Source organism: Tinamus guttatus, unplaced genomic scaffold (genome assembly GCF_059628265.1).
Source record: "Tinamus guttatus ecotype Peru unplaced genomic scaffold, ASM5962826v1 Tinamus_guttatus_pri_ptg000153l, whole genome shotgun sequence".
Classification (NCBI taxonomy): domain Eukaryota; kingdom Metazoa; phylum Chordata; class Aves; order Tinamiformes; family Tinamidae; genus Tinamus; species Tinamus guttatus.
This window is the reverse complement of record NW_028288687.1, coordinates 348,001-362,021: the sequence shown is the minus strand read 5'-3', so window position 1 is coordinate 362,021 and position 14,021 is coordinate 348,001. Positions and strand designations below refer to the sequence as shown.

At 42.9% G+C, this 14,021-nt stretch overlaps 1 protein-coding gene across 1 annotated transcript in view; it reads left to right on the top strand.

Moving 5' to 3' along the window:
• RAVER2 (ribonucleoprotein, PTB binding 2) overlaps positions 1 to 14,021 on the top strand; it is a 30,184-nt gene continuing 16,163 nt past the window's right edge. The window contains exons 1-3 of the mRNA XM_088522423.1: positions 1 to 201; positions 7,739 to 7,805; positions 11,916 to 12,385. Coding sequence (XP_088378549.1) covers positions 1 to 201; positions 7,739 to 7,805; positions 11,916 to 12,385 — 738 coding nt within the window. The remainder of the gene's footprint in view (positions 202 to 7,738; positions 7,806 to 11,915; positions 12,386 to 14,021) is intronic.

The window sequence follows — 14,021 nt, the reverse complement described above, 5'->3', positions numbered from 1 at the left end:
ATGGCGGCAGCAGCGGAGCGCGGCGCGGGGCTGCCCGCGGAGGAGCCGCCGCCGCCGTGGGGAGCTGCCGCCGCCGCCGCCGGGGCTCGCCCGCCGCTGGGTGCCGAGGAGGTGGCGCGGCGCCTGGGCAGCACCCGGCGCCAGCTGAGCAACCGGCGCAAGATCCTGCTGCGGAACCTGCCGGCCGAGAGCAGCAGCCAGGTGCGGGGCGGCGGCCGCGGGCGGTGCTGAGGGGGCGGCGGCGCCCGCGGGCCGCGCAGGTGGCCTGGGGCGCGGGGACCTCCGGAGCGGGCGGAACGTGCCTCTCGCTGGGCGAAAGCAGGGCTTAAAAGCGCCAAGCGTGCTCCCCACGGAAAGTTCTTTTATTTATTTATTTATTTTTGTCCTTTTTTTCCCCCTCAATCCGTCGGTGCTTTTGGAAGTTTCCCTGCAGTTATTGCGGTTGTGAGTGAAAAGCGGCGCGGTCCCCAAGCGGTGCCCGTGGCGCGCGAGGCGGGTGTTGAAACGCTTCACTTGCACCGTGTGCCAGGTCTGTAGGTGCTCCCACCTGGGAGGATGTTTAACCCATTACACTAGCGTAAAAATACTCAGTTCTGGTTTTATGTGGAAACAGTCTTTGTACCTCACCCCTTTTTTCTCTGTAGATACCTGCTTACTTAATTTATTACACGTTTACTCCCTCGTGCGCGGCGCCTCGCGGCCGGTTTGGCCGCACTGCAGGTAGCCGGTTTTGTGACCAGGGATCGCGGTGCTCCCATGGGACGGTCACTTGGTGCTTCGTCTCCATCCCCCCAGCGCCCTCCTCTTGCCAAGTCATGGCTGGGGACACCCCGCAGACCCACGAGGGCCGTGGCGTCCACAGACGCTTCTCCCCACAGCAAACGGGTGCCCGCGTGGAGCGGTTCCACGCAGACCCGCTCTACGTGGGAACCGTCAGCCTTGGCGTTTGGGCGCAGAGCGGCAGCGTGACCGTCTAGTTTTACAGCCATACGGCGTCTTGGAAGCTCGCCCGCTTTGTTTTGAGGACGGAGAAGCGGCGCCGAGACCAGCGTCTTCCTCTCGATACGCGAGACCCGCGTGCGCTCGTCTGCTGCGGCGCTAGGAGCGATGTCACCCTGCGATACGATGGCGGAAGGTGTCGCTTCAAAGCACGTTCCAGCAGTTGGTGTCGTTATAGTGGTGGGATAGATAGTATAGTATATATGGTGGTGGAATAATCACAGTTTGCAGAGGAACTCCGTCTCCTGGAGTGGCTTTGCAAAGGATAAGTATGTTTGTGGTCAGGATGTTAAGCATAGCTGTATATTTGGCTGTCATGTTCCTTCCATAAATTACCATGCAATTTATCTTATCTTAAATCAAATTAACACCTTTGGTAAATACCATGCAAAGAAGTTTTCTTTGCTACTTAGTTGGTGAAAAGACTTGTTGTTCAAAGAACATTTGTGAAACTACCACACAATTTATTCTGTCTAAAGAAAGAGATGATTATGAGTGAAAATGCAGCAGAGGCTTTCAGAATAGCATCTCCAAATGTAATTATTCATCTTTTTTGTTTATTATTGCACATGTAGTCTTCTGTCATCTTGGAAGGTGATTTAACCTGAATTAAATTGAGATTTAATAATTTGCTCCTAAGGGCATAGGAAAAATGTATCTTAGTTGAGAAGTTCATGAAGTAGTAAAGATAACTCTGTAGTCTTAGAAACCAAACAAATAATTTTTCAAGTGCCAGAAGAGTTGCCTTACGGTTATGACAAGGAGGAAGAGGGTGGCCACCTTTGAATCTTGATAAATTCAATTTCCCTCTATAAATGTGTTTGGCAACATTGGTATTGCTAAGAATATCCGGAGCAAGTTTTTAGGAGGAAGAGCAGTCCAACGAAAGCGCTCTGCAGCCTGCCTTTCTCAAGCAGCTCGTTGTTCCTTTATTAGCTTGGTTCGTCACGTGTAGGCAGGAAGGGAAAGCAAATTAAAGTCAAAATTATTTAGAGAAGATTCCTCCTGCATGGCCTTACGCCTTGGTCAGTATTTGCTGGTGGGTTTAATACTGCTCCAAACAATTCTCTCACTAAGTTAGGGGGAGTGTGGAGTGTTTTTTTTTTTTTGTCAAATTTGTAGTAAACATTTTTGTCACTGCCTTTAATGACTACTGTTCTTGAAGGCAAAGTCTCTGATTACTGTCCTGTTCGCAGCTGAATTACTTTTGTACTGCCATATTGCAGGTAAGTGTTCCAAACTTGCCACTTAATTCCCCTATTCATCCTCATTGAGTTCCTCCAGGTAGTGCCTAGACTGTGCTCGACTCTGGCTGCCAAGAGCTCACCTCATAGTTTGGAATTTTTTACCTTAACACCGTATTTGTGCAGACACAAACCCACGTTATCGAACATGTGGTTCAGCACGCTGACGTAGCTGTTGCTGTGATCTCTGTGAATCCTGAGATAAAGCACCATCGATAGCTGCACAGCTGTAATTTTTATTACTTTTTAGATTGCCAAGAATATAAAATTATGCGAACATCGATTTGTTCCTGATCTGACTGAGAACCCCATTAGCTGTGTCAGCATTGGTAGTAAAACTGCTTACGAGACCAGCTCCTGCCTAAACTAATTCGGTGTTTTCCCTTCCTCCCCCGGCCTATTTTTTTTTTTCCTATCATTGTGTCCGTATAAAAGCTATATTAAAAACTAGTTCACTTCCCTCTTTTAATAAGGCACTCTTTCTTCTCTCAGCCTGGCCTTCCTTCTCAAAAGCCATGAAAGAGATGCAATCAGGTGTGCGCTGAGAATATAGGATGCCAAGGGATTTATTTTGCGTGTATGTCAGATGCTGAGGCAGTTATCGTAGCACTGGCTACTGCTTTAAGCCTCTGCGTTCAGGATGAGTAGAAGTTTGGTTATCTTTTTTTTTTTTTTTTTTTTTTTTTTTTTTTTTAACTAATCAGCACTGAGAAAACTCTCCTGCCTTCGCTCCTAAAATGAATGACCAACACGAGCAGTTCATTTCTTGGTTCCTCTCTATGCTTTTTGCAGTTAAGGAGCCAGTGATGCAAACGTTGCACGTGCTTCACGTAAGGCCAGTTAGTTATTTTAATGCTCTGTCATTCTTCTTTGGCACAACAGAATCTAAAGTCAAAGCATGCAAATGTTGGCGAGGAACCGGTACAGTCCACTCTCGGATTTATTTTGTGCCTTGCAACCTGCTGTTGCTCTCCGTGTGGTTTTCTTTTCCCCCAGTGTCTGCTGTTCCTGATCAAAAGACAGATCGCCACTTAGAGTGATGCTATCTCTGTTTGTCTCGGTTCTTTCTGGATTAACTGGCACAGTTTTTCCTTGTTCCTTTTTGATGAAAAGACTTTTATGAACTCTGCTGTTTTAACGAAATCTCTGCCTTCCACATTGTGCCAGACACTTAAGTGGAAGGGGTCTTTTTGTTTCAGTTTGTCTCCTGCCATCCTGACCAAACACAAACAGCTTCCTAGCTGGATAGGAGGAGTGCTCACGTCTTAGGATGGACACACTTTCTGATTTTTAGTGCTTTCCTTTTGCCTTGTGTTCTTGCTTTCTCTTGTTGTTTCTCTCTTTTTCATATATTTAGTTTGCATACACTCAGGTATGCTCGGTATTAGTGTGTTGACAGAGGAATACTTCATCCCCAGGCCCTGAAAGAGCAGAGGAATATGTCTTGCATTCCTTATCCAGGATAAGTCTATTGAGAAACTCTTGTTCTTCTGTCTCAAAACTTTCTTGAGCTGGCATGGAGGTCCCAATCCTTGCCTGAATTTTTGCTTGTTAGCCATAAATACTAAGGAGCAAGGGAGGCTTCCTTGGCAGTTGATGCCTCGCTGGTGGAAAGCTGAGGACCTCTTGTCTCTGCCAGCATGACCTGACAAGTTTAAACTTGTACCAGTCCTTGTGTTTTGGTATGTTGACCTCTTGTTGGTAGTATCTAATGCTTATAAACCACACTTCTTGCTCTCCAGCACATTTTCTGTGGGATTTCCTCAGTAACAGGTTATTTTAGACTGTGTTGATGTTCTCCTGCTTTACTACCATTCCTCACCACAGACTTTCTGTACATCTAACCTGAACTGCATGTGTGGTCATGGACTCAATGCTTTTATGGTCTAAAACATTGTAATTTAACGGTACCCCTTTACTGCATTAGTAGACGCAAACTTTTTTTTTTCTTCCTGAGACATCTTCCTCTTTCCTGCTCTGCCTGCACAAATGAGAGTGGAAACCTGTCAAGTTGTGATGTAAGCTGTCTTGACCAGCCAAATACTTTACTGGGTTCGACTAGTTAAAAAAAAGAAGGGGAAAAAGAAAAGAGATTTCAATAATTTGTGTTTCGTGAAGTTTAGGCCTTCAGCTACTTACTAGGAGCCAAGTTGCAGACCAGGCTCATACAGTGTTTATGTTGGAAACGCCACTGGGGCTTACGATAGAAATCTTGCCAGGCACCATTATAATGGTTTAACATTTTTGTTGCCAGAATAACATAATTCAGTATTTACATCTAGAGAGCAAGAAATACTTAGTTTTAGGCTGCTGTGGGATTTATATACAATAGATTGTGCCAGGTGATGATTAAGTAATTCTTGCATCTATTTTTGCTTGCAGTCCTAGATCCTTGGTGTGACAAGCTAATTTTATTAGAAATGATATGTTGAGCTTTCTTGATTTGGTAGCTAGGGCGATCATGTCTGCTAATGCCTGCCCCTTTCTGTGTGTTGCTAAAAAGGGGGTAACAAAATACAAGAACAATCTTCTCGAGGGAACGCGTTGTTGCCCTTCAAGAGATGCTAATTTCAAACAGATAATGCACAGTGAAAACTCATGTTGATAGCTTGTCTTGTGTAGAAAAACTATGACTGGCCAAGAACTGAAATATTTTCAAGATTACTCTATTTCTTAGAGTAGTAAATAATACATTTTACATTTTCTGAAGTCTGTCTAGGCTATGTTCACAAGTGCTTTCTCTTAAACTTTAGATTTACAATTTGTTTTTGTGTTTTCCGTGCTCCTAATGAAGTATGAGCTGACTACTCTCTAGATGAGATTTTAGTTTTTACTAACGATTAGGTTAGATTTTGGAGTTTATTTTGAATAACTTTGAAGATTTAAGGGCTGTGTAATAACTAAGCATTATTAGTTACATTTCTGTCCCAGGATGTTTAGCTAGGGCTTCTGGCACGGCCCGTGTGTTTATGTGACCGCTGCTGCCCTGCACGAGCTCCCTGCGCTGTGTTTCTCCTCCTGTCGGTATCGCGGGGTCCCGCGGGAGCCGGTTTTCCTCGGCACGGGCACCGGCGCGCCGGGAGCCGCTGCTCCGGAGCCCGCCGCGGAGCGCTCCTCGGAGTGCAGTTATCGAGAGCCGAGATGCACGTTGCCGTAAACAGCACTTGTGTTGGAAACTGCGTGACCGTGATAACGCTGCCAGAGAGCGTCGGGACGGTTTACGGTTTGGGTGGCCAGAATATGATTGTGCAGGACGACGGTGAGTGTACGATGCTCGTGGCAACTTCTGCGGGTCAGGGGATAGGGCAGGTTTGCTTAGGCTTGGTACGATTCACTAGGATCATTTATTCTTGTAATTGCCAGGGACATTCAAAGTCGCAGTCCTGTGCCACGTGCTCTGGGTGACCCTGCTTGTGCAGGGGGTGGTTGAACTCAATGATCCCCAAAGGTCCCTTCCAACCTCTGTGATTAATGCAAGGAAAAGATCCTTCACAGAATCACAGAAGGGTCGAGTCTGGAAGGGGCCTCTGGAGATCACTGAGTCCAACCGCCTGCTCAGGCAGGCTCACCTAGAGCACGTGGCACAGGATTGAATCCAAGCAGTTTTCGAATATCTCCAAGGAAGGAGACTCCACAACCCCTCTGGGCAACGTGTTCTAGTTCTGTCACCCTCAGAGTAAATAAGCTTTTCCTCATGTTCGGACAGAACTTCCTGTCTTTCCGTTTGTGCCCATTGCCTCCTATCCTGCCTCTGGGCACCACGGAAAAGAGTCTGGCCCCATCTCCTTGACACCCACCCTTCAGATGTTTGTACACATTGGTCAGGTCCCCTCTCAGTCTTCTCCAGGCTAAACAGGCCCAGCTCACCCAGCCTCTGCTCACAGGAGAGATGCTCCAGTCCCCTCCTCATCTTTGTAGCTCCATGCTGGCCTCTCACCACTAGCTCCACGTCCTTCTGGTGCTGGGAAGCCCAGAACTGGACACCTCATCCGTATCCCCCATGGGTTATTTTCCTTCTGAATTAAATTTTCAAACAATCATTAAGAAATCATCTGGAATCATCTGGTTCCCAGAACATTTTTTAAGACAGTGTTAAGGGCCATTTGAAATAATACCTCCTTTTATTTAATTGCCATATAAAACTTTTAAGGCTATTCTTTTAAAATAATGTATGAAATAGAAAAAAGTGGGACAGTAATAACTCCAATGGGAGGAACTTCAGGGTCACAACATAGTGACCTCTCCAAAGCTTGGGAGAAAGCCCCTTGTTTCAACCATCTCTCGTGATGTTGAATGAACCGCTATCATAATTCTCATTAGAGAAATGCCCATGGTGAAAGCACCTACCTGGCTTGGAGCATTCAGAAACCACACTCTGAACAGAAGATGGCCGGTCGCCTGAGAAGCACAGCCATATATTATTAACGTAGTGTTTGACAGCTGTTAGCTAGTGAAACTAGAGATTGGTGTTCACTTGACTAAAAGGTGTACACCTGATACCAGCCAGATAGGACCCAATTAACCTCTAAGTGGCTTGTGTTGAATTAGCAAACCTGCAGGAAGACTGGACTACTGGAAATTATCTGCAGTGACAGATAAAGTTTGTTCATTAGTCTGTGTTTTGTTTTACTGTTTGCTTTACTGTTTTGTTTTACCCAAGCAAGAACTAAATATGTCCAAATTACTACAGACTGCCTCTTCTGGAGGCTGATTAGTGTTTATCTCTTCACTCCTGCAGTTGAGTGCTAATAGTCCATGTTTTTTGTGTTGTGCACGTGCATACGTTTTGCTGTGGGGAGCTGGGACACAGTTTCTTACTTTCCTTCCCTCTGTGTTCACTCCTCCCTGACCTGTCCCCTTGCCCTCCTCTTTCCCCATTAACTACTCTGAGCAAATGAAGTCAAGGGGGTTCGTCGCTGACCACCTGCTGTTGACAGAGGATACTTCCCGAGGGGGTATTCTGGGCAGAACTCATCGCTAGTAGAAAGAATACCCATTATTAAGGGAGCAAAAATCCGTTAAAATGAATTTGAGCCATTAGAGGCAAATAGGGTAATTGTTGCATTTGGTCATGGCCTTGCCTGCCCTCAGTAGACTGCATGATGAGGTGTTGCTGATATCCCTAGTCTGGGTAATGTTTTAACTATGCCAGCGGCCCTTCTGGGAAATTGTATGATTTTTTTTTCCCGTGTAATGAACTGTGGGGTAATTCATCTTCATCAAAAGATAGCCAGCAAGACACCCTGTTGTGCCTGTGTGCCTTCATATACTGAAAAATAAATTTATCAAATTCAGTAAGCTCATTCTTCATATGAGATATAACACGGCTACAAGATTATAACAAACACTTTTATAAACAAATATTTGATAGTGTTTCCGTGGTGACATTTTCTGTTTATTGGGAAAGTTTTGGTACAAAAATGAAGCTGAATTTGTACACCTATTAAGTCTGGTGAATTATTTTGTCTCATGTTGCTTGTACTTGTCTCTTTCAGGAAATCCATGAGTTATTTAAAGATTATGAAATAAAGTATTGTTATGTGGACAGAAATAAAAGAACAGGTAAGAACTTAAAATCTTCCAGTGTCATATATTTCAATGCTGTAAGGAAATTACATGTATAAAGTCAGCAGCTTATCTGCTAGCACATCCCCCCATTACCTGTGAGTTTTTTGGCTGTAGAGTTTATCAGCTTCTACCAAAGTCCGGGGAAAACTGGAGAGCTTCTTAGAAGTTAGTGAGAAGCTGATTGCCCCACTGTGATGTATTTTGGATGTTCCCCTTAATCAAGGTCCCTTTGGGACACAGTGAACCTAAAATTTCTAATATCCAGTGAAAATCTTGGGGCTTATTTTAGGACAAGTCTTGACGTGTGTGTATGACTTGAGCAGAGGAGAACATCTAGCACCAGATGCATTTGTGTCAGGTAGTATAACCTAGAGGTGCATTCTTTTAGCCATACTTAAATCTTTGAAGGAAGCACTTTCTTGAATTAAAGCAAATTATTTTGCTGCCATTTAAAAGGGTTTTTTTTTTTCATTTTGGAATTAATTTTCTAAATAGGAGATTCACAGATTTCTACTGCCTTTGAGATGTAGAGCTGGGCAAATGTTTCCCTGTGCATCCTTGTCCTTCCAAGTCACCCTAGGTACCATGTACCGCAGCCTGTCCTCTCATGAGGTGACCTGGTGTTGTAAGACCAAGTCTCAGTGCACTGTCAGTGTCGGATCTCAGGCAGGATTTTGCCTGTACAATGGTGTTTCTGGCCCTTGGGAGCAAAAGTTTGTGCTTCAGGGTACAGTTACCTTGCAAATTTGATTTTTGAATTGCCATAAGGCAGGTTTGTGGGGGAGGCACTGTAATCTGCTAGCTATCAACAGTCATACATATCTGTTGGGCATGCTTGGAAAATACAGCTAGTTGCAGCTGCTGGGAAAGTGTAAGGTGAATTCTACCATTTAGTCCAGATCCTCTCATATATAACTGTTTTTTACTACATGCATATTTGTGTTGGTTTGAGAGTGTGTATGTGTATGTACGTCTATATATGCGTATATAAAATAGCTTGCATATTCTTTTTTTTTTATGTTTTACTATGTGCCTCTTCAAATTCTGGTGGCTGAAGTACATTTCTTCTGCTTTTTCCTTCTCCTTTTGATAGAATAAATTATGTTATTTCAGGATTTAGGAGATTGAAAGCAGCTTAATGTAACAGAATCTTAACATGTGGCTATGCAATCAGCAAAGGTTGTCCTGAGCCTGTTGGCTCTACAAACTCATGTTCTTAATATTAGAGATTATTTGTGAGGTTAGTAATTTTGCTTTGCAAAATTTGCTAGTGGTTTTGACTGTGTCTGTGCGTGGTTCCCCGGGGTTAATCTGTCTTGTTTATGTAAGTATCAGCACATCAAAATAGCCATCTACCCAAAAAATATGCAGTGCAGCATGAATAGTTTGTGTAGGGAATTTCATTAGTATTGATAGTATTGATTTTTTTGCTTGTTGTTAGATGCATTTCGTATCTTTTTAGTTTGATGGAAGTAGGCAAAACTTTGTAGAGCATTGTAGTCTTTTGAATGGGATCTAAAATTCCTCAGAATAAAAACAATATTTTTACTTTACCATACAAACTTAATTAAAATAAGTAATGAACTTATAGAAATAGCCATAAAATTAGTTTTCCAAATGTTTTCAAGTCATTTATCCTAAAAAAAAAGGAAAAAAAAGAAACGAAGAAGAAGAAGAAAGAACATTTACATTTGTTTGTCCTCTATCCATACCTTTTGTGTAACCATTCCTAGAATATCAAACATTACCCCGTTACAGATTTTTTGCACTACCATGTTAAAATACTGGGTTGTACAGCAGGGGGGATTGCTTCCTATTTTATATCTGTTTCAGAACCAGATTGCCCATTTCCTTACAATCTTGCCATTATTTGATTACTAATGCATCTTCTAAATGACTACGGATTGTAAAATCCACTGCAAACGCCTTGTGTTTGTACAAGCTGATTGCTTGCACAATCCGTAGCACCATTCCCTGGAATAGCAGAACTGACCTCTCAGATATTATGTTTTTATCAGCACGATTATGCTCAGTTCTTTATTTGCTTTGTGGATTGATACAAGATAGTCACATCTGTGGCACAGTCCAGATAGGACTTTAAAATACTCTGGATGTTTATATTTTATTTAGAAGTGCTCTTTAGGTTGCTGTAAGGTTTGATTATTTAGCCATGAAGGAAAACATTATCATTTTTGCCTCTGAATAGTGTCATCTTACAATTCCCCTTTTTTCTTTCACTTGTGCAGTGGTGTTGGTAGAAACGCATGATTAATAGGTGATCGAGAATAAAAGATGTTTTCTGTTCAAAGAATAATCTTGCAACCAGAGCTTCCTGGAGTTGAATTTCAGGAAGCGATCCTCTTGCAAGAGGATAGGCTTTGGTGTGACTAGCAGAAATTTGCCCGGAGTCATGGTGTGGTTTATTCATAGCAAGGATCAGGGAGAGAATTGCAACAAAATAACTGTGCTTGGAAAAAAAAAGTGCTAGTAACCAAACCAGAACATCTGATTTATGACTGTGAATTCTGAGCTATTCTTAGTTTTGGGATAGTTAAGAATACTGTCAGTATTTTTTGGCTTGAGTTCTTCCTACAGAAATGCTAATTGCATAGTGAGGAGGAAGGCATTATTTATACTTGTTTCTGGACAACTGAGACTCCAAATTTGGTTGCAGGGTAAGAAAATTCAGTTACCGCAGTTTCCAGGCTGCGGTCAGAGTAGGCGGATTGGGAAGGGATTAAACTACTCTGCTTGGCCTGTAAGAAATGTGAGGAAGATCCTGCATCACCCAGGCCTGATGCAACATCTGCACCCCACAGTGTGGGCTGCCAGGATGTTTTAAGTAGTCGTGTTCATGACACAGTTCCATGTTTTCTTTGCTTTTGCTTCTTAAGGCTCAGAAATGTTTGTATTTGATGTATCTGAATAAATCTGTGGCCATAAGGCAGGGTGAGATACCTTTGCTGCGCTTCTGGCAAGGTCAGCCAAGACTTTGCGGAGATCCAGAGAAGGAGAGATTTTCTTCCTGGGGAATAAGGGTCCTTCTCACGAGCATCATTAAGGAGACTTGGAATAGACCCCTAGAATAGAATCTACCCCTAGGGGTGTAATTTCCTCAGTGTGGCAGACAGTTGGGTGGCATTTGTAAAGTTTCAAGCAAAACCTGGGACTGAGTTTGAAGGGAAACCCTTGATACCTTTGGTGTGGCAGCTTTCTAATGGTCTAAACACTAGCAGAAATCATTTATCAGAGAAATGGTGCATTTTCTTTGTCCGTTCAGCAGTGCTAACCTCTCAAATATTAGGCCTATAGGTTGAAGCCTACATACAACATATGATAGCAGAAACTGTTGGAATTTCTAGGCTTTCAGTGTTGCCCTTTCTCCTACTATTTTAATGAATGATATTTTCCCTCCTGGTTTCCTTGTCTCAGTAATGAAATTGCAGACAAACTAGGTATGCACAAATATATTTGAGACTTGCATGAGCTTACTTAGAGTAATTAATAAGATGTTTTAATTTGTGAATTTTTTAGTAATTCCCTCTAAAAACTTTTTTTTAGAGGAAAGGGAATTGTTAAGATGCTGCAAACTTGATACCACATCTTTCATACATTTCTATTAAATTTATTCCCAAGTTAGAATGTTTACATGCCTTAAGGACTTGAAACCTAAAAGGATTCAGTAACCACAAAGTAAGAATTTATGGGTGCTGCCCTCAAAGAATTTCAGTTGAGGCAGTAATATGTGGACCTCAGTGGAAAATGTAATTATTCTTTGTTTACCAAATGTGAAATGTTATTGGATACTAGGTCATGAGGGTGTATATGTTTATATACACATTCACATTTAAAATTCTTGAGTTAATTGGATACATTGTCAAGTTGATGATGTCAAATTTTAAAAAACATAACATAAATGTATAAATGCCAGCATTCCTAGCTGTCTATTGCTTCTTCATGGTAAATGCAAAACCCCTGTTTTTCTCCTGTGACCTACATTGATGGGGTTTGGGTGGGCTCGGGGTTGAGTCAGGCTGTCATAGGTCCTCGTGTAGCTGGCAGGAAGCTGTGGTAGTTAATGTAGTTTGTTTTGGTCTTTTACAGCATTTGTTACTCTGTTAAATGGAGAGCAGGCCCAAAACGCAATTGGGAAATTTCACCAGTATTCTCTTCGGGGAAAAGAAATCTCGGTGCAACTCCAACCAACAGATGCTTTGCTGTGCATTACCAACTTGCCCATTTCCTTTACCTTGCAAGAGTTTGAAGAACTTGTGCGTGCCTACGGCAATGTGGAGAGGTGCTTTTTGGTCTATAATGAAGTTACTGGCCATTCAAAGGGCTATGGCTTCGTGGAATACATGAAGAAGGACTCTGCTGCAAAGGCCAGGCTGGAACTGCTGGGGAAGCAATTGGAGGAGAACACGCTCTTTGCACAGTGGATGGATGTTAATCAGCTGACTCCAAATCTTATTCACTCTAAGTGCCTTTGTGTAGATAAATTTCAAAGAGACTACGCTGATTCAAAAGAACTGATGCAAACTTTCTCACTGAAGTATAAACCTGTGTTCTGCCAGGTACGTTGAGTTTATAGCTTTTGGAAGATCAAGGTTGTGATTTAAATAGTCTGTGTATACTTCACTGCTTGCTGTTTTGTCTTTTTGTTTTTCATTTAAGTAGCGAGTGGCGTGCATGCGGATTGCAATATAGGATGTGGTACAGATGTTTTATTGGTGTGGGTTCGGTGGTTGGTATTTATTGCCTGGGAATTCTGCAGGAGACCACTCCCATGAAATGCCAGTAACATGTTTATAACGCATCCGTTTTCGTGTATTTTATTGAACGCTATTTCAAAAATATGCTACAACTTCTGAAGTAAATGTTACTAAATGGTTTTACTGAGCCGTAAAGAAATCCATGAGCGCTATAAGTGCAGCTGTAGATTGTGAAGAGTTGTGGAGAATATGTAGAATTAATACCTTTTAAAAAACTGTCACTGTCTAGAAAACTCTGGCACTATCTGATGTGTTTTTTCCATGGCTTGGGATCTCATAGCTGCAGGCATGCTATAAACTGAAGTGCTGCATCTTCTGGGAAGCTTTCAGGTACAGAAGAGCTTAGATCATTGCTTGTTTTGCAAGTGTAAGAGTTTCCTTCTCATCGACATGGCCAGTGAGATGCCTAAACGACACAGAAAACATTGCTGATAGAAGCACCGTAGGCAGCAGCAGGAAAGCTGTGTTTATAGGCATGCATTTGGGTATGATTTCACTTGTTTTTTGTTTCATTAAGTGTCTCGGAAGGCTGCTCAGGGATTAGCTTCAAGGATAAGAGCCAGGGATTTTGAGCATCTAAGAGCAGGAGGTCCATGAGACTGTCTGGTCAGACCACCTGCAGGCCATTGCGCCTCCCCAGGGCCTCTTCTGGGGAATGTGCACTTGGCTGCAGCCTGTCCTTGCCCTGGCTTCATCCAGGCGCATCCAGAGGCGGATAAACCGCAAGGGACTCTTCGGAGCAGCCGCCCGTCCCTTGCGCTGCGCTCCTGGGTCCGTCTCCTCCGTTGGCTCCAGCTTTGCTCCACGGCTGCCTGTTGTGTCTGTCTTACCCTGGCTGAGGAGCCTTTGCTGCCTTCTGGCTGCTTCCTGTAAGCAGGTATTACTGTAATCAAGTCCCTGCGCAATCTTTTTTTAATTAGCTGAACAGATTGATCTTTTAAAGCCTTTTAGTGTAGGCCATCTCCCCAGCTGTCAGGTAATCCTGTGCTGTTACCAGCTCCCCTGACAGTTTTTTCATTGTCCTTTTAAAAATATGGAGTTCAAAGACTAGCAGATTTCTTTGATAAAGCCTGCTTTTCATTACACTGTTCAACCCTGCATTAGAGAATTCTTAGCTGAACTCAGTAGGATCTTTTTCTTTCTTTTTCTCATTTATTTTGTATTATTCCAAAGTATACTTTTAATACTTCTTTTTTTTTGAAATACTTTTATTTCTGCTCTATTGAAAATGGAAACCTCCTTCACAGAAAGGAAACAGCAAGAGCTAAAGGCAGATATTTATGCCTGGTTCTTCGATGTCTGGCATAGCCTAGGAGGAGCTTGCAGGAACGTCTGTATCATCATGCACTTCTGCACTTTAATGAAGTGGACAACTCCTCATTGCTTTCCCAGCCACCCTTAAATTGTAATTAGGAGGTCTCCATTGGTATTTAGATAA